At 41.7% G+C, this 21411-nt stretch overlaps 1 protein-coding gene across 4 annotated transcripts in view; it reads right to left on the bottom strand.

The window, feature by feature from the left end:
- Window positions 1-21411, bottom strand: part of LOC118300455 (pro-neuregulin-2, membrane-bound isoform) — a 65636-nt gene that overhangs the window by 2537 nt on the left and 41688 nt on the right. For 2 of the 4 annotated variants that reach the window (XM_035624862.2, XM_035624860.2), the window contains exons 4-10: window positions 10194-10314; window positions 6384-6442; window positions 3113-3136; window positions 1597-1699; window positions 1276-1399; window positions 1022-1149; window positions 545-766 (exon numbers count right to left, since the gene is read on the bottom strand). In XM_035624862.2, coding sequence (XP_035480755.1) covers window positions 545-766; window positions 1022-1149; window positions 1276-1399; window positions 1597-1699; window positions 3113-3136; window positions 6384-6442; window positions 10194-10314 — 781 coding nt within the window. Of the gene's footprint in view, window positions 1-544; window positions 767-1021; window positions 1150-1275; window positions 1400-1596; window positions 1700-3112; window positions 3137-6383; window positions 6443-6851; window positions 6923-10193; window positions 10315-21411 lie in introns of all 4 variants that reach the window. The other 2 variants (XM_035624863.2, XM_035624858.2) reach the window with 2 other exon arrangements.

The raw sequence follows: 21411 nt of genomic DNA, 5'->3' as shown, positions 1-21411 counted from the left end.
TTTCAGGTTCTTATGCTTTATATCATAATTGAGTTGAGATGTTTGAGTCAGTTCTACAATTTCTAAAATACATATACAACCAATAACACAATGAAGGCTTTAGGAACCTCTTTGCTTCATTATTGTAATTTTGGCTCACTCCATGCTTCTACGTTTTTTTTCTACACTGAGCATGTGCGTGCTGTTGTAAACAGGAAGCAGATTGTCTACTCTGCAGTTGGTGACTCTGGGCAAGATGGCAAACAAGGGTATTTCCCAAAATGTCCCATTGTTCCTCAAAGATAACTAAAGGGAACACGTCTGACAATCAGAATTACACACTGGCAGGGGAATGACGTGACAGTAGCTGTAGGCACAGAGTTCCAAACGCAATATGCACTGTTTCTCACTCTTGCCTACCTTAGCGTATGTCATCATCATTGCCTGCAGTGTCAGTTTCCACTGAGTCTCTCAAGGCTGAGAGAGAACCAGCAGAGAGAGGAAACTTTTAAAAATGTTCATGACAAGCCCAGTGCCTTATCGGCCACACAGGCGTGTTTCCCACCTGTCACTGTGCGGAGAGTCTCCCAGCGAGTCAAAGGATTCCCCGTACTGTAGGCCCGGCCTATGGGGGTCGGAGTAACCACAGTGTGCAGCGCGCCGTGCCCGCGCCTCCATGCATGCAGGACTGCTGCATTTACTCGTCCCCACGGATGATGACATCATTCCCGGCGAGTCAGACAGGATACTGTCGGAGTGTTCCAGGCTCCATGTCCGTTCCTCGTGTCTGACAAATACAAAAGGTGTTAACACACCTCAGTCTATCCCTATGTGATTTTTTTAATATATCACTTTTGTAAAAGAAGTATACCTTTTGAAAAATACACTTGACAATTAAATGATTTCACCAATGAACCAAATTAATCATTTGCTATGTGTGGCTGTGTGTGTTTCAGTATTTGTATGAAATACAATAGTGCTGAATAGTCCCCTAAGAAACATATGTTGGGAAACACATCCGTAACATATGGTGCATGCTTACCTGTGAGTGGATGAATGGGCTCGTGTGGAAGAGTTGTGAGATCTTGAAGAGGCATGGCTGGCAGGGAACGATCCCTCTGTTGCAGGTCGTATGACTCGTTCAGTTGCAGGAACATTCTTTGATATGTACTGTTTCAGGGAGAAATGGATGGGGCACAGGGGACGTGGTTTGATTATACAACTAAGGACAAGACTATTTGGTGTACATCTGTGCGCACGTGCTTTATTAAAGTTCAAAATCCTTTCGGAGCTCACATCCACCATCGGAATTTCCTCTGGGCCTGGTCCTGGGTGATTGGGTCCGTTTGCAAGGTTACGATTGGGATATTCTGGACACATGTTTTGTCGCAGATGATTGTGCATCTTCTTTCTTTGTTTCCTGTTTAAACAAATATCATTTGCTGTAACAACTAGATTAACAGTTTTGCTTGTAAATGTGTCTAATAATATGAAACGCTACATTTTAAGACAGTAAACATATTCGTTCCACATGTGCTTCACATTACAGGCAGTGCCATCACAATGTTATCAGTGTAAAAGGGAAAGGCTACATGTATAATCATCAGTAGGACTTACTTAGTTTTACAGTAGGCAACCACACACACGATGCCCACGACCAACAGAGCCACACAAATACCCGTGATTGTCAGGACTCTTTTCTGGTAGAGTTCCTCTGCCTCTGTCAAATCACACCCACAGAGACACAGACGCACCCACACACAACCACAGAAGGCAAAGGAGAAAAAAAATCAGTCTCTTGAAGATGCACATTCCTACTTTCCATTGTACATCTACCGTTCTTTTTCTTTTTTTGACTAAATCCTGAGCAGTATGAAGCTTCATCTTCACTGTGCTACAGTAAGCAGCAATAGTTGAGACTGATCTATTCAGCAACTCATTTATCTACAAATTGGAGTCATTTCAATTGAAATATAATGCTATCATGGTTCAGGTTAATAATCTACAACCAGAACCTGCAATATTGTACCAATGCACATGGGTGCAGATGTCTTCATCTACTCAGGCATTTAGAAAGCACAATGATTCATGTTACAGTAATTTGTGAAATGAGTTCATTTTGAAATTAAATATCTGGAGAAATCTTGACTGATGCTTTTTGCTTTTCCAGAAAAGAGCTTATGTGAAGCTGAGGTAGACTCTTTGTTTCCAAGGGGTAAATGATGGAGCTTAGAGGTCATAATGTAATTATTATATCATTATTCACAAGCAGCCATTTTTACATCAACATATCTATTTGCATTGCTCCTGATGTCATAAATAAATCAGCGATAAATAAATCAGCGAGGTTAGTTTATTTATAGCAGTAAATGTAATATTTTTCCCCAATATTGCTGGTTAGCTACTGATAATGAAATTATAGTAGCGTTGATATAGCAGCTGTAAAGATCCCTCTAGCCATTTGTATACTCTCAACCACTAAAGAACTTTTCTGGAAAAGAGAGCAGAAAACAGGAGCTAACAATAAACGAGGAGGGAAATAGTGGCAGATAGAAACTGTAGTTTCTAAATATAGCATTGCATGCTCACATCACAGCATCTACTCCTCGAAGGATAATTCAAAGCGGTAACACAGATATTATATTTCACAGTTCAATGTTACTGTTCAGCTACACAAACAATGGGGTTGATGCAAGAAATAGATCAAATAAAAAAAAGAGATGGCATATCAAAAGAAAAGACAAACACTAAAGGCATGAGACTAAAAGGATTGGATAGATAGAGTTGAAGACAGAAGACAGATATCTGGTAGCTACAAACATGATATACCATGCTTGTTAAAGATGGAAGAAGAATAAAAGATATGTTCAGTTAATAGTTCTACTTTTCAATGTCATGAGAGGTGCGGGTGATTGCATCCATGTTAATGACGTTTAATGGAGAATCGGTTGCAGTAACTGAGGGTTTGTCATTCGGAGGAGTTATGGCATGATTGATCAAGATGTCGATTGGTTAATCAAGGGACAATATGATTTGCAGTTCACACCAAAGACAAAAAACGGAGCATGTCAAAAAGAAGGAGTCTACTTAGTAGCTACGCTAGGACGGAGAATCAAAATGGTTTGTTCCATACCCATAAATTCAATCCCAAGATGCTCTGCCAGTGCAGAGGGTTGACAGTTGGAAGAAAAGAGAAAACCAAAAAAATAAAATTCAGGACCAGATTAAGAGAGTGGCACCTTCTAGCATATAGTGGAGCAAATACAAAAAATAGGACAACAGCAACTGAGACAACAAACAATTGTCAGTTATTGTCAGAACAACGGGGTCAGTAACGTCAGACACGAGACACCAGCGCACACGGCATGCAACACACACACACGTCAAACCACCCTACACAGACCTAGACAACTACACAGCGAGAGTTTAATTACTTGAATTGTATGACTAATAAATTCAAATCACACAAACATTTCTTGCAACATGTTCTTGCTTTTGTGTTAAATTTCTTCTGTCTGCTGTATGAGTCAACACAGTCCAGCGTCAGTGCTGCTTTTGGAGGAGGCGCCTCAGTTCTACAAGTGACTCTTCAAAGAGGTTTCATTTCATTTTTTCCCTTTTTCATTGAGCACTTTGTAACTTTGTTAAGAAAAGTGATATATGACTAAAGTTAATTATTGTATTTATGTATTAAATCTCCTAATGGGAATTAGGTTTAACTCTTATAACTACTGTATGAGGAAAATATGTGTCATTTCCTGAGATTACCGTCGCTTTGAGTTTTCTGCTTTGTAAAACTCCTCCGCTGTCGGTTCTCGAACACACCCATCACATGAACAGGCATGTTTAAAAGATATTTGCGTCTGTACAGTATCGGACTAATCATTCTGAATAAGAACAATTAGAGTTGGACTTCACGTTATACAACCCAATGAGGCCATGGGGAGGCTGCAACCAATCAGCTGACTCCATATCTCTGGCAGCTCACTCGCTCGGTCCAAGCGAGTCCCAGCTGTTCTTATGACAACATGCTCTTGTTAAGCCAAAGCCTTATGGCTGAGGAGCAGAAGCCATCCTACTCTTTGGAGTCTCCTGAGGATGGGAGGTGCCCCTCCAGGAGGCGGGGCCTTTGAATATGGAATGGATGTGTGCACACACGTCTGCTCTTTGAAATTTGATGTATTCTCCTCAATTGCGAGTATAAAATGTGAAGTATGTGAGAGGCCATTAATAGTTGTCAGGCAGCTTTCCTCCCCAAAAAAAGGAAAGAGAAAAACTGATGGTGGAGTTGAAATGCTCACTTTAAAGTCTACATCCCTCACGTCACATCACCATGCTGGCTCTCATAGACCTGATTTCTTTTGTGCATCTACATTTTTGAAATTATGACAGGTTAATAGCCAAATTTAGAAAAAAAACTAACACAAAGTCCTACACTACATCTTTTTGATTTCAATATAGAAGTGGTGCATACATAGACTTTTCATGATGGTGATCATTAAATGGCATTGTTTTCACTCTCTCCTTTTAAATTGATCTTCATGTAAGCCTATAAATAGTCAAGTCATTGTTTTAGCATGTAAACCGAGCAATCAGAGCCTGGTCCATGTTCCTGTGGCTGAATGGGAACTGGGAAATAAACGCTGCCGTTGATGCAGTCGCACAGCTGCGCCGAAGTTAAACAGAATGTAGAAAAAAGTGATTGAGTGTAGGAAAAGGAGCTCCCACACACCACTGTCTCCTCTGCCAAGAAAACAAGTAATTTCAGCACAGTGCATTACGACCGAATGCCAGATGAATTACTTGTAGTTGAGAAGGGGTTTTTCGCATTTTACCCGGAGCCAACATACAACAAACAGAGTGTGTAAGCTCTGCAAGTCCAACAACAGGATGAGATTTAAGTCCAAAAGCAGATTTTCTAACTGTATAGTTATGCTGAATTGTAACCCCATGAGTTTTCAAGGACTTGACCCTAACAAATACGCAGTAAGATGGCAGGAAATTCTTTGCTATTCATTGACATAAATTATAGACTTTGAATTGAATTGTATATTATTATAATAGAGTGTCTTTGCCCCTGTTTACGTTGTCCTCAGAGAACTAAGTTCAAGCTTCAAGAAATCTCAGTTGGGTGCGTAACATTAATGTCAGGTCACTGACTACCTTCAATAGCACTGGATGTGCGTCAGAATTAATCAACCAACAGGTAAAATACTGAGGTGGAAACAATGAAGACAGGTCAATTATCTGAAGGAGCATGATTCCACATCATGTGGCTGCTTTTCAAAGTGAAAAGCCTTGGGGGTACGATCAATCAAGACGCAGTATCCCTCAAACCTTTGTCTAGTCAGAGTAGAAATCCGCAGTTGACAGATGTGTTTGCTGATGTTGCAGTTTAAGGTGGCACCAGGTTGACTTCTCTCACCCGAGGCGAGCAGAGCGGTTTGACACAGCACACTAACATCGCGTGTAAACTCCACTCTGAAGACATCTGCTGTGAGAGCACCATGTCGTTGCAACTTCTGAAGTCATGTGTGCTGGTAACACATGTAGTTCACCGAGTGCTCTTGTGGGAACAACGTTCAGTGTTGATTAGAATCCGTCTGTAACTGAGGTCTTAAAGTCGATATTACTGACTGTTCTAAAAGTGAAAAGAATTTTGGCGCCGATTAAACAGCTAAGAACTATGAAATGATTACACATCTATCTTGTATATGTATATTTTAGAACTGTCCCTCCAGTGGAATTTTGTTAGGTTGGCTCTCATATGACCTACTGTACATAAATAACTATCAAAATAGTATGGAGAAATCCCACGTTTGTCTGGAATACGTAACGTGAGGCCAACATCAAAAAGAAGAAATGTGAGTTCCAGCTAATTAGATCGCTTCAAGTGGTCTTTCCCAGTGAATCATTCATCGTGCCTATTAGTTAATGCTAATCGTTCAGGCCTGCCTCTCCATCCATGGATCAGCTCCAAGTAAATCGTACATGCTCATGTCTGCCGCTGATTGCATTTAACAAGCATCCTTAATAAGTGAGTCAAAGGTAGAGCACTGGTAACTGTTTTGCCGTTAGACTGTGTTGTTACATGCAGCTGACTGTGTGCAAATCAACTTCCACAAAGCAACTTAATCCACCCACTATCTGTTGTTATCAATTTTACTATCAGCTTGTATTCTGGTAGTGCACGTGCAATACACTGTAGGTTAAAGGGACATACAAACGTCACATGCAGCAACACAATAACAGGCCCTACTTAACTCTGCCAGCCTGTGAATGAGTCATCAGGCACAGACACAACTATTGTAATAACAGGAATCAAACGCAACCTCTCTACATCCAGCATGCACGTCTGACACGAGGACAGTCTGACAGAGTGACAGAAGAGGAAATTGACATACGGTAGAAACTGGCCATAACGTAGGTTTGACAGCGATCACCAGTAAAGTCATTTGGACACCTAGTGGAAAGAAACAAAGCCACAGGAAGAGAGGGAGGAGATGGGTGGTGGATGAGTGAGGAAGAGGAAGAAAAGAGGAAGAGAGAGAGGGGAAAGGTGGAGTGAAAAGGAGAGTATGCGTAAGGAAAAGTGAGGAGGGCGGGTGGGGGGGGGGGGGTAGGGAGGGAGGGAGAGAGAGGCAGAGATTAGAACAACAGCACAACTACGGACAGCAGAAGCAGAGTGTTCCCATGGATGACACCACCGTGAACATGGTGTCGTGCACAGCTCATTGCGTGTTGACCTGAGAAGGAGAGAGAGAGGAGGAGAAGGAGAAAGAGAACTGGGGGGGGGGCGGGGCAGCAGGAGTCCACAGAATCCAGGGACAACTGTGTCCCTGTTCTCAGCTGCGCATATCAAGGGAACATACTTGGATTGGGCATGGACAACCGCCGTGGCTCGGTCAGTAAGCATCGAGGGCCAGAGTATCCAGCCGGACATCTGGGAAGGAGCGGACAAGTGTTATGAGGAGAATCACACGGAGTGAGGGGCAGTGTAAATATTATGGATTTACACCCCTCCACACATATTGGTACAGGGCACAATGGAGCCATATTGATAAGGCAAAAACAAAATATATATATAATGAAAACAAAGCAAAGTGTCACCAAAGTGATCACATGTTCATTAACACACCAAATATGGTACATCATCAATGATGACTGTGGACATCTGTCTATTACCATTGGAATAACACTATTCATGATAACAATACTTGACTAAAATATTGAGTATAAGTTAGGACACTTATTAAATAACTTTGTCAAGGAATAGAAAATCAATAGAAAGACAATAAAATCAATGAGTCAGTAAAAGGCAAGTTTACACAAACAGGGTTCATATTATATATATGTAAGGGAAGTAATACACATTATAAGCTTCAGGGGCTCAGATGGTGCCAACTCTGTCTCTGACTCCTGTCTGCTCTTTGGCAGATGACAGAAGAGCAAAGTTCATGAGTATATGGACAGAGAGGGGAGGGGAGGTGGGGATAAACCATGCACTGCTTTGCGGGTGATCAATAAATTAATCTCCGGGAGCTTTTGCCGCAAAGCGGATAATGGGGCAATGTAGTTTCTTTTCTTGGTGCCTGTTGGGAGCCCGGTAGCTGTGATCATAACCTGCAAATGAAACAGTTTTACGACAGATACCATTGCACAGTGAGGTGAAAAAGTCAAATCAGAAGATTCAAGATTCAAGAAATAGTTAAATCAGGAGGAAATGAAAAAGTCCTGAATTTCTGAAAGAGAAATATGTAGGTTCAGTATTTTTCAATGGGAGAACAGTACTGGACAACTGTGTTTACTTGTGCATTGAAACATAAGTCTGAGTTGAGGCATGTTTTATAACATGTAGCTTCCTGTTTTTCTAACTGAAGACATACTACTGTATTATCACCATCAGGCGTGTTGGGCCCAACTATACCTCCTCATTATAATCCCATTAGGAAGAGTGGTTGGTCTTTCAGGGGCACCAACATTCCACTCACAGTCACAACTAGACCACCAATCCAACAAAGGTCATTGCTCTTGATTTACTGGTTTCCCACAATGCCTCCCAGGAGCACCCTAACATTCAGCCTTAAATTACTCATCCTGAGTGATGGTGCTTAACTGGGGGAGAGCACCACGCAGACCACGGAAACTTGGCCCCAAAGATGAAAGAAATAAACTGTCACTGCATAATTTGAAAATCAGATGGGCGTGCAAACGTGCACCGTGGTGCAGCTGCAAACTCTATTATCACTCTTTTATCTTGTGTTTAGAAAAAAAAAGGGGGGGGTATAAATCACTTCCATCACTCGGTATTGTTTGACCGAAAATGAACGTTTAACATTTAGGATAAAGAAAAAATTTATAAGTAAAGAAAAAGTCATCTATCTACTCATTTTTTTCCTTTCAATGAAGACTGCTACGCTTTTATAGAAACAAAAATAAATGTGTTGATTAATCAGTTAGTCAATCGGCACCTTCTAATCTACTAATCATCCAATCATGTTTGTCATTTTTCAAACAGAAATGTTATATTCATGCTGTACATGAAAAGGACATTTGATACAATACAAACAATAATCTATATATTTATTTAATCCTATTTTTAAAAAAACTATTTATTCATCCGAAATCATTGCAAAAAACATTTTGACTTTGGTGGGCTACTTTACTCTGGGTCATTTATTAATGTAACCTTCCCCCCAAACAAAGTTAAAACCTCAAAGTGAGGGAGCAGGGCACAAAAGTAGGCCTAGCTGTCTCCAGGACTTGTTTAGTCAGTGAGTAATACCCACTGAAGCCTGGCCTATATTGAATAAGATGGCTGTGGGGCAACAAATCCCTGCAGGCCTTCACTGCATTATCCAACTTTTCTGGACCCATGCCCCAGTCGTGAGTGAATTAGCTGCAGCAATTGAGTTATTGCTGCCTCCAATTTGTACACAGCGCATTGAACGGCTGTTGCAGCCATGTCCTCATTGCTTGTCAGGCATTCTTCCTTGGGCCAACTGAGCACAGAAGCCCCGGCCAACGCTCCGGCTCTGTGTCAAACCAGCCAAAGGCCTTATGCTGCGCTGACATATGGTCCAACAGACCATGCAACATAATATTTGACAACCATGACGAGAGATAATGGGCACATTTTGAATTATGAAATGCTGTTTTACCGGTTATAACAGTTTAGGTTACAGTCTCTTGGAATGGTGTCATACTGAATAAAACATGATTGGGAATTAGACTGATTATTATTTTCTTGATTGAATGATAAATCATTAAAGCTCCATTAAATGTCCAAAGGCAAACGTTGACAAGTTAAAAATTGCCTGTTGTGTCCTGAGCCAAAGATATTAATTTGATAGTTGATCACAGGCCAATATTGACATTAGAGAAGCAGGAACCACTAAATGTTTTTCTTTTTTTGCTTGCATCAATTTTTTTTCTGGTTAATTTTCTTTCAATAACCTAACTAATCGTTGAACTAATCGTTGCAGCTCTAAATGTAAAAATGTGTGAGTGTTCTGACCCCCCCCAAAAAAAACACAAGACAGAAAACAGTTTAAAATGTTAACGTCTCCTGAACCTCTTTCCAAATAATGTTTCTTGACCTCAAGTCTAACACAAACCAAAATGTAAATGTCAAAGATAAAAAGACGGTTGTTTCTGTGATAATGTCAAACCATTCTCTTGCTGAAAGGCAGAGATACACGGTCCCCTCTGCGCACTTTACACATGGGTCTTGATGTCCTCCGCCAAGGACCTCAAATGTAAGCAATGATTCTATTTACCTCATTGGGGGCCTCTAACAGGCATAAATATTTGCGCACTACTAAACCAGTGACTCATGACATTTTGAAAGGGCTTTTAATGTGCAGCCCTCCTGTACACTAAACATGACTTAAAAGGATGAGCGCACCCCCGCCTCACTCCACTATTAGTGTTAAAATACACAACCGGTGGGTAGTTAGGCAGACTGGCAGCATTTTCCTGTGATGTGTTGCTGCTGCTGCTGCAAGAAAGAAGAGTGGGAATCAAGTGCAATCAGGAAAACTAAACAGCAGGGGGGAGAAAAAATGATGGGTAGATGTTGACGAAAAATGAACTGAACATGCATAGGAAAAGACTTCATGAAAGGACAAAGAATCTTCAAAGAGGAAATGTGGACAAAGACATTTCAGCATTCGCGGTAAATCCCAGAAAAAACCCAAGAAATGACAACTCACTTGCAGGAGAGCCGATTTACACCGTCTATGAAGTAACAGTCGCCGCCATTCACACAGTAGGCCTTCTCTGTGTCGTTGCATCTTCTGGTGTGGCCTGAGCCTGGAGATAGCGTTGTGGTTACTGAACAAAAAAAAAAAAGACAAGAGAGAGAAAAAGCTTAATCATCTTTATCTGAATTGGTCTTTTGTGTAAATATGATCCTCTTAATAGCCCCGCAGTAAGTTGAATAAACTATAATTCGACATCCTGACACATGATCACGCACCGGGCTTTCATTTAATATTAACTTGATTGAGATTTTTATCAGTCGGACAGGTTTTTTTGGAAGTATTCTCAACTGTACTCATATTATACACTTATATTTCCACGAGGACCCTTAGTTTTCCATCCACAAATGTAATTGTTTCTCTAAGCAGTGTTGACACTATCTCAAGAAGTTCTATGAGTAAAGATAAACATTTCCCTGACATAGCGTAGGAGTTGTATATGCATTGACTCAGGTCCTTGGAATGGCCCAAAATGTCATGTATCTGCACTTAATCCCCCCGACTGAATAGATATAATATGTTTGGGATGAAGTCTGCTTATCAGGACGAAAGGAGGGAAGGGGAGTGCTGAGAGAGGTGCACTGTGGCAGGACGGGGCTTGAGCAGGGAGGAGGGCGCTCCGCATGTCAAACGCTGACACGTGATTGTGACTGTACACATGCTGTCAGAGGCCATTTGCACCTTCGTCGAATTTGACAGTTAGTTGGTCGGGATACAGAAGTTTCCAGTCGGAAGCCGTTTGCAGCCTGATGCTCGTGTCATGCAGAATGTTGTGACAAGAAAATGCATTAGGAGTTTTCATCAGCGGGGCCGCTGGCTCTGACATATAGTAGGCCGTTTGCCACCACAACAAGATTTTCATAACTCTTGTTCATTGTTAAAAACGTCAGCTCGTCGACTGTCATCTAATTGGAGGAGTGAGCTCTGCTTCATTCAGAGGAGCACAGTTGGGTTCAGCTAATGCTACATCCACACAAATACATTTTCGATTTAAAACCTTTTAGCTGAAGAAACAGAAGAAATCCCCGTCCATACTTACACACCTGAAAAAACATATCACGTGACCATTCACACACTGGGCATGCGTGTACCAGTTAAAGCAGGAAACAGATTTATTCAGATCTACTCAACAGGTGGTTGCAGAAAATATTACAAAGACGAAACGACAATGGTGCAAAGTAATGCGAGGGATTTCTTTTCTTGGAGCAATGACGTGGTGAAACTAGTATTTAATGAAGTGTTAACACTTTCCACTTTGATTCTGTAAAGAAACATGAATATTGTTGGCAATTTTCATATTTCAAACACAGTAGCCTATCACAAGTAGGCTACAACTCGAAATGTTGTGTCTCGTTTTGCAAATATTCACAAAATAGGATGTCGAACATCCATCCATCCACGACAACAAAGCAAAGAATAAAACTACAGCTCATGAGTTGATATGAGGAATATTTCTAACTGGCATGTTGGTGTTAAACACCATGTTGCATTTTAAGCCTAAACTGTCCACATTGTTCTGTCAGAGTTCGTCAAAAGCAATCCATTGTTTCCAACATAATACAGCACCTATCCACTACCACCTCCAAGGTCAGTTTACCAGTTCATCAGAAATACCTCACCGTCACACCTGACCTCTCACTTTGGAGCGCTGGCATGTAAAACACCACGTAAAAAGATCAGACAAAGCTGTCAGGGAGACGCAGCCTGAAAACATTGTAAAACCCTCCTGTGCCTCAAAATAGAAACCTTGTGCAGTCTTTAGCTGAGAGACGTGCGAAGCAAAGGGCGGCAAAAACAAGCAGCACGAATCTCTATCTGGGGCAGCGGCCTATCCCAAAATGCATGGGTGGAAGGGAGGTAACGTCCTGGACAGCTCATCAGTCCTCTGCAGGGCGGGCTAACACGCAGACGATCACACTCGCACATAATCTCCAGTCCACCTGGCCTACATGTGGGTGGAAAACAGATGACCCGCAGAAAACCCACACAAGGAGGCGGAGAACATGTAAACTTCACACAGAAAGGATCAAGGCTGATATTTGAACCCTGGGCCGGTTCTGCTGTCAGAGTTTATAAGGCTACTGCTGGTCGCAGCAAATCCACTTCACTGCGCTCACTTTATTTTCCCTCATTCTTCTGATTTTTCTCTTAAAAAGATGTGTCGTCTTTTTTTGGGGGAAATACAGCTTAGTTTAGGTGATCATTGCCCCAAATAAGCTTATCGCAAAGATATGCCTATCCCATGAAACTTACTCTCTTTGAACTCCAAATATATTTTGGAATTAACGCAATCTACTTTTATCTATGTTTAGGTCGCCAACTGCCCTCTCTTGACCAGATTTAAAGGAAATGTGTGTTTAAAAATAATCTGGAACCACATTGAAGTACAATTAGTTCGATGAGAGAAAAAAATCAAGACATTTTAAAATGATTTTGCCACGATATTTTCTCAGTAGTACTCCTCAAATGTACCAAGTCCTTGTTAGACCAATTTCAACCAACTATTTTCAGGACAGATTAATGATGTCTCTGTGACTGTCACAGTGCAGAAGGACTTCAATCCTTATCTGGGTGATAAGATGTTGGTCAACCACAGTTTGGGAAGAACCTTGAAGCTGCCGACTCGGTTTTAAGCCCGTGTTTGCGTTGCCATCCAGCTGAACGGTCGCAGGTGGACGGCCCACACACTCTCCCTCAGCTGACAAGGTCCATTTGCCTACACAACAAACACCACCTGCCTTCATTGCAAAGCTCATAAAAGGAGAATAAAGACTTTACTGTGGACATTATTTCACCCTCATTGAAGTAAAACAACGTGAGACACTCTTAAACTATCCGTCTTTGTGAGACAGCATGTATTGTACTGTAAGTATCTGTACACATTCATTGGTAATTTTCAGAAAAAAATTCAGCAACAACATGAAAAAAAACAATAAGGTCAGAAAGGCAAAGAGCCCCCAGATTCAGTCTCTATCTGACATAACATCAGTCAAATGCCAAAAGTACTTGGCTATGAAATATGTATACATTCTTATATATTACATGTGTACTATGATCATTAGTCATTTTTTATGCCAGGTGTCACAAAGGTATGGAGTTACCACAAACCTTTCAGAACAACAGAAACCCCCCTCCCCCCAAAAAAATCCGCTTGAAGCAACATTCAAGAAACTAGCTCTCCGTGGTTTCAACGACGACATGTATCCCACTCAGGAACATTTATTGGCCTGCAGTCATCAAACGACATCCAATCTATGACACTGCACAGTTAAGTGTCCCAATTCTATTCTCCTCTCCTCCTTTTCTCTGCTGTCCTCCCTCCATTCTTCTGTCTTCCAATTACTCCCCCCAAACACAATACACTGTTGTTACACAGAAAGTTCTGGTTTCAGAACATATTGTACAAACTTATCTTCAGTTCATGTCCCAAGCTCAGAAATACTTAACTATAAAACATTTATACATTGGATAAAAAAAACCTCTTAATACCTCTTACTGGACGTGGCAGCGTACAGAGCCTTGTCAAAGTAAAACTGTGATCTGTACACAGAATTATATACATATGAAATACTAATTATACTTTTAATTGTCATGGCTGGAGTACTGGAGTATGGCTAGTGTGGACCAGCCAACACAAGAAAACCTTTAGTACATATTAGAGTCACTGAAAAACTTGGAGGCATCAGGAACTACAGTATCAGCAAGTAGAGATTCAACGACTTAAATTATTATGTCCGGTTTAACGTTTAAAGTATGGCTAATTTGATTCAAACAGTTGGAGGTCGAAGCAAGGGAACGGCAACCGAACTGCATCTATAAATCACACATGTGGACCCACTTCAGGTTTTATAATAAACTTGTAAACCTTGACTAAAGTATGTAAAAACCTGCAGTGCAGCAGTAAAATATCCTGGCAGGACGTATTGTAACGTCGCTGCTTCTCATCTTCTCATCTGCAGCCAGTGCTAGTGTCCAGCTGAGCCCATGTGCTCCTGATAAATACTGTAACTCGACACTGAATCAGTTGTTGCATACAACCTATGGGTCAAAATCTACTGAGGTACATGTATGAGTAGGAATGTGTCTCCTTGAAAGCATTTCCATCATTAGATAATTATGCTTTTAGTCATTATTGTTCAACCCCATCTTCCAGAAATCACATATATATATACCCTACTACAGTCAGTATTATCAGGAAATATATATGACATCTGGAACATGTTTTCTAAAGATTATTTTAACATATTGTTTTTTCCAAAATTCAGTACTACAGTGTGTACTGTGTGAACCTAATCCTGGCTTCAATAGAATTGTGTTGCAAAAAAAATTGTCAACATTATTTTGTTGTATACAACACAAATTATTAGCAGACAGGGCGGGATTGCAGCATGCACGAGGATGATGACTGGATTATAAACATGTACATGTTTTCATTCGGTAAAGCAATTAAACGCATGTTTTCTCATTATGTCTCTACTTTACAAAGACAGGCACACAGTAAAGAAGCTAACTTTATGGATTGGTCCCAGTATTCCTGATGGTTGCTACATCGGCTTTACTATGATTATTTCCTCCCAGCCGGGTGCACACCCATCCCAGAGCATCGCTACATTAATTCCATCTCAGGGAAAAGCAACAATGTTCCGCGCTTCGCAAACCGAGACAAAGAGTGAAAGTTCTTTCACAGAACCATTACGTAGCCTTACGCATCTGCAAGTGGTCATCCTGGAATCCTGGTGCTTTCTAAGTGGGTATATGGTGAATACCTGTTTATCACATATACTACACCACCACTTTAACATGACATACAAGAACATTAGATTAATGACGGGGCCGCCACAGGTACCGCTGCTGGTTTTCTCACTTATTGGAAAACCCATACAAGGAGAGGTAGATACAGACCCTGTCCCTGTGATGAAACAAGAACAGTTCTCTTTCTGAGGTGATGTGGTTCAGCCAACACCGTGTTTACTCAGGCTGCGCCACATGTTTACTCGAGATTAAAACTAATGACAAGGCCGAAAAATGTATTGACATGGTCAGAGATTCGCGCACAAACAACAGAGAAGCATCTCATTTAGGGGTGTATGGTGTGGATACAAAATTATATTTCAATTATATTGTCCTGGTGTGGACGTAACACATGTTGAAAGATATGATTCAAAAAGACTTGATACATCTTGTCTGTAAATGGGTGTAGACCTATGGTGATACACTGACAACCAAAAGTACGCCAGTAAATTTTTTCTTTGCTAAGAGCAGATTTTATGACATAAGAATGAACGCATAGTAGTGTGGATGAAGCCTAATGGTGCGTTTACATCAGAAGCAAATATTTCAGGCGATGAGATTACAAACGAAGTCAATGCAAACGCACGAGTGAATGTGAATTTTGTAAATTACGCAACGGCAATAACGCAAAAAAGGCGAGAGACTGCTCCAAGTTGAAAAATTTGAAATATGCGTGTGACGCAGTCTTATTAGCCAATTAGCATTGAGATCCTCCCGACGCCACTGACGTCAGTGTCCGTTGCTAAGGGGGGATTCTGTTTGTGTGGACTAAAACCTCCACACAATATTGTGTAAATAAATACAGTAAGGGATTTTGTATGTTACTCTGCTTTTTGTATCACTATATACTGTGTTGCATTGCTTTATCCAAGCAAGTTATTGTATGTGAATATTGTGTTGACTCTGTATGGCTGATCTGAAGTGGACTCATCTGTAATCGTCCAGTGAGGCTGCTGTGAACAGACCACAGCAGTGTCTGTTGACAGTTGGTGTAATAACATGTGTAGTGAATGGCGTGCGCGTGCAACATTGCTGCGTAGAGCAGCTGCTCGGCAGGGTTGGAGTGAGTGTTGTTTTTTTTGCACGTGTCCTATGAAGAAAGTACATTGCACTGTCATGTACCGGCTATATACAAGATAATAGTTGCATTGCATCAGTAATATACAGAAGTTTCACTTCATATGGCAGTCGTAACAACAGCTACATTGTAAGATTTTGATCTATAAATCCTACAAACCAATCAAGACAGAATTCTGTCACTTGAGACCGCCTCTGTTTCACCTGCTCTGGTTACTGCTGTCAACTGAAGGATTCTTTTCACTGTTTGAAATTTAAAATGAATGAAAGGACAACGTTCGGCAGCAGCTATCACCAAAAATAACTTTGTGTTATTTGGAAATGAACCCTTTTGTTCCAACTCCCCTGATCAAAGGAGAGATTCAAGTGAGGTCCAACATGACACCAACTCTCATTAATTAAAATCATCACGTTACGGAGTATGTTCAAATACCTGAGCCTCAGTGACTCAACTTCCGTTGATTTGTTCCGGTGGATTTCTTCACCATGCCATATGGTGATGTCTGTCTACAGTCACGCAGCACAATCCCCCACCTCACAAAGCGGACCAGAGTTCAGGTGTATTCGTCAAGGTTGACTCTGCTGCTCAGCTAAACAGAGTTAAGGGGCAGAGTTCATTTATCTGCACTTGTGTGGTTTAGTTAAGTTTGCTTGGTTTTTTTTCTAAGCCCAGGTTTCAACTTTCCTTGGTCCTGTAGCCCAGGGGCTGAATCTGAGTTGGACTTCCAGAGAGGTTCCCTTTGGGTTAGTGAGAGCCACAGTGTTTAGCCATCAGCCCTCGCCACAGACTTTGATTAATCCTTCATGGCCCAAGAACTGAAAAGAAAAGCTGGGGGTGCAAGCAGGACCATCTGGAAACCTTCATAAACATGTCTGTCTTTCCACGCTCTCCGAAGGATTCTAGGAAAATCGTAAAAATGAAAAGAGAGGTCCCCATTGCACAGTTTTTTTTCCTCTCGAGGCACCCTGTGCATATGCAGTAAAAAAAAAAAAAACTGCAATTGAACAGAAAGCCATTTCAAAACATGACAGAATCTGATTCTGTGCAGGGTGAAAGCCAAGGCAGTTATTCAACTAGTGGTGGATCCATCTGGACTTTGTTATGGCTTTGTGTGTTCACTCTTAAAAGCAATGTTATCAAGATAAAAAGTATAAATTATGTAGCCTATTTGGGAGTGTCAGTGAGCATGAACAGTGCACAGATCTGGTCCATCTCTGACAGTAATACATTTCTGCAGGGAATCATAGTGGATAAATGGATGTGAGGGTCCAGGAATTAAAATCCTCATCCAACAGTTATCAGCCTTGTAAATAGCAATGTAACATTTGTACAGTAACGTTCCATAATCTGTGTTACTTGCAAAATAATAATCAATACATAAACTAAAGGAAAATAGCAGTTGGGCAGCAGTGTGCCAACAGGTGGCACCACACTGCAGGGGCTTTAACTCTTTGTTTTATCAGATCATGAAAATCATCGGCACAATTCAAACAAGGAGAAAAATTTAAGTTGGGCCATAAAAATCAGATGGATAAGTGAGAAATGTCTTAAGTACAGACCCTTCAGTCGTCTCATAAAAAGGTTGGTATCTGTAATAGCTCTGCCACCCAGACCTGCTTTTCCACAAGCCAGTTTTATGTACCAGAGAAAAGCCCTGCGCGCTCCCCTCCCCTCACCTCCCGACTCTTGGCAGGGAATGTCTGACATGTCTCCTGTTACTGCTGGAACCGAGATCTTTTATCTCTACACTAGGGGCCAATTCATATTGCATGCACTCTTACTACGCTTGTGTGGACTATTATGTGCAATGCCTCTTTTCTGTAATTTTGATTACACTGTGTATTCTACCGTAGATGGAATGAATAAATGAGATGTACAGATAAGGGAAGAAGTACAAAAGACCAAATTGGGATGTGCGGTTTTGGTCAATAGCTTGTTCTAAAGTGGTGAAAGAGGGTGTGAGATGAGGGTTTAGATGATCCATGCATGTCAGGAAAAAAAACAACAACTGTAGTCCTGCTTTGAGCTTTTGACAAGATAAGTGTTGGGACCTCGCTTGCAGACATTACATTTACTATAAGGAATAGTGTTATGTTTTTATATTCACGAATGACTGGAATTCGGTTGATTAGATGATAAATTATGTGCAATACGTGTTTTAAATTTTGGATTTAGACACCAAGCCAATTTTTGACAGGAGCTCAAGTTCTGATATCCTCAGTTGTAAAATATTCCAGCTTGCCAAAGCTGATAGAACGCATAGGCCTATTTTCCACACATTGGCACAACCAATCAATGGCAAGATCCAGCATCTGTGTCTTCAGGCATTTTGTATAGAGTTCAAAATGAGCAAAAGAGACTTCATGTCAAACAACCAAAGAAGAATTACTATTTATTGTAGGTAGGACACACAAAAGAACCCACTATGAATGAGAGTGCGCTTCATTTTTTCAATAGGAAAATTATCACAAATCAAACAACTTCCGTATGAAACAGGAATGTTTAGAAATGAACAAAATGGATCCTGCCAGGAGCAGTAATCTACCACCCACTCTCTTTAGCAAGACTGCCACCGCCACAACCAGTGTGTCTTCTTTTATATTCTTGTCTCCTCTTACCATTTTTCAGTCACATAGCTGATATGCCTGGTCTTGTCTGCCTCAATCATCTCAGCACTGAAGTGAAATCAAAGAGCAGCCCAGTGTTTCGATTGCACAACAGCTGCTCATGCACTGCAAAGAAGTGCACTTAGGAAGGGCAGGGTACGGTGCGGGTGCAGGAACTGGTGCCGATATGGCTACTGGTGGCCACCAGTATGTGTGCAGTTGGCAAGTGACACATGGTGTTTTCTGTGGCCAAGTTCCAGACAGGGTTGCTCCCCGATCTCTGTCTTTTCAGAAGCAGCTCTGGCTCAGCGTGGCGTTTCAGCTGCTGTTGCATTCTTGTTTTGAGTCTAAAGATGCACGTTGCATTCATTTTCCCTGACCTGAGAAACTATTGGTAATGCACTTGAGCTGGCATCCTTTACTAACTAGTATGCATTACTACTACAGTCACAGATACATATGAACAGCAAAAGGTGGCGAGAAAACCTTCAGTGATACTGTGAAATTTCAGCCTGCAGGGATGAATGTTTGAAATAAATCACAAGTAACAGTCAGTTGCCAAAGATTCAAATCACGGAAGTGCTGTGGTAAAAAGGTAAATGAACCATGTGCCAGTTCACTAATCTGGAACGATGTCACTGCTTGAGCCATGTCAGTCCCGCTCTTTTTGTTCACGTGTTGCCACTGTACAGGGAGGTGAGTCCGGTAAACCCTTGATGAAGTGACCGAATGTATATTGTGAGCAGATGACATGGATTTATTTTCATGTAGCTTTGTTTGCTTTTAATGTGGACTTACTTGGAAAAAGCAATCAATCTAATCAAACATCACAGCAGGGGAGAAAGTATGTATAGGATTTAAAATTTAAAAAAACAGTCGGTGACCAGTAAGAGCCAATAGGGTAGGGGGGGACCAATAAGAGGCTGGCTACGTACAGAGAGGTAAGGGTTATATATAAGATATAAGATTTTGAAAATAAATATAATATAAAAGCTCACAGTATTTTAAAGATATAGTGGAGTACTGGTGTCCTGAGCAGGAGATGCAGTCACACTCCCTCTGTCTGTTGTTTGTTTTGGTAGCCGGTCTGGGTATACGATCGTGTTAGCGCATGCGAGTCCCTCCCTGTGAAACTCTCGGCCCGTCTCGTCTTGCGAGATGGCTCCGACTCTGATCAGCATTGATGTGAACACGACAATTTTTTCCACACTGTGTGACGTCTCTCACGGCACAAACACCGTAAACTCTGTCGTCCTTCTTACCGCGGTGCAGTTCAACCAGAAACACTGCTCCTTATTTTTATGTAGCCCGTGGGCTACGAACCGCGCAGTATGGCTGCGCTGCGTGCGAGCTAGCTGCTAGCCGCCATGCAGGCCCAATGAGAGTGTGCTGCACTCTGGAAACACATTTACCAACCGAAGCATCTCACACGGAGGCTCCAACACTGACAGGAGCGCCGACCCCCGGATAAGATACAGCGGATCAATTTTGGTCAGACTTTTATGGGCGGCTGTGGCCAAGGACGTAGAGTCGTTCGTCCACCAACGTTCGATCCGAGCTTTCGCCAGTCCGCGAGGCACTTGATCCTAACTTGCCTCTGACGGCGCTCCGACAGTGAAAGAATGTGACAGAAAAATGCGCAGTAAATAGCAGCGCTGTATGAATGTGAGTCAATATGGGTGAATGTGACTTTCCTGTAAATCGGCCCGAGATGCTGCTCGTGCGACATCTAGTGACAGTGAATATTGTATGTGTGTGTGTGTGTGTGTGTGTGTATAAAAAATATATATTTGATCAATAACCATATATTCCAATAAAAGTAAACAATATAGATAATTAACTCACTTTAAAAGGAACAAAATGTGAAGTGACCACGTGTTTTTATTGTCCTCCATCTTCAACAGCCGGCCCTCATTTCTGAGAAAGGGCAGACTTTGCAACCTTGTACCAGATACAGAATACATATTCCACAGGTCCTTATTTGGGTCTTGTGCTCACAGCTACAGTAGTGGCCAGCTGCCGGGACTAAAGGTTTTCCCACTGCTATTCCCCCCAAAAGCCAGAAAGCACACGAGTCTGCTTGTGTGTGCTAGAGCCCTCCTTCACTCTTATATACACACACCACCCACACTCGCTGTACGTCCTGAAAACAGGTAATGGAGCACTGCTGTTCTGTTCGGCTGCCAGCTCTCTGTATACTGAAGGATGAGTTCACCGTGAGTGTATCGGTAATTAAAGTGAGACCTGTTCCATCCACGGATCACGCCTGCAAACGGCTGTTGACCGTGCCCGCTACTCATCCAACGAGGATCCAAGAACTTACTCACCCCAACCGTCACGATGTGATGAGCGTACTTGCAAAATCACCAACAAAAGGAAGACGCATGATGGAGTAATGGGAGGTTTAGGATGAAACACAGCTGTGACGACCAAACTATAGTACTGCGCTCCTCATGAGCTTCAAGCACTGGAATGGTAAGTATATGTTTCCCTTGTGCTCAAAGAAAACTTGAGCACAAGGAACAGGAACAGGGATTTTGTTTGATGTGGGAGAACAATAGTTTACTCACAGACCCCAGTGGGCTGCCTCTGCTCACTGGACTCCCAAGCAACTGCAAATTATTACTGACTCTGAGCTTCTATGACACGTGATGCCTAATAATTTTTGGGGCAATATTTGGTTCCTCTTTGAATC

Source organism: Scophthalmus maximus, chromosome 2 (assembly GCF_022379125.1).
Source record: "Scophthalmus maximus strain ysfricsl-2021 chromosome 2, ASM2237912v1, whole genome shotgun sequence".
In the NCBI taxonomy this organism is placed as follows: domain Eukaryota; kingdom Metazoa; phylum Chordata; class Actinopteri; order Pleuronectiformes; family Scophthalmidae; genus Scophthalmus; species Scophthalmus maximus.
Note: the sequence above shows the minus strand (reverse complement) of the source record. Positions and strands in the feature narration are given on the sequence as shown.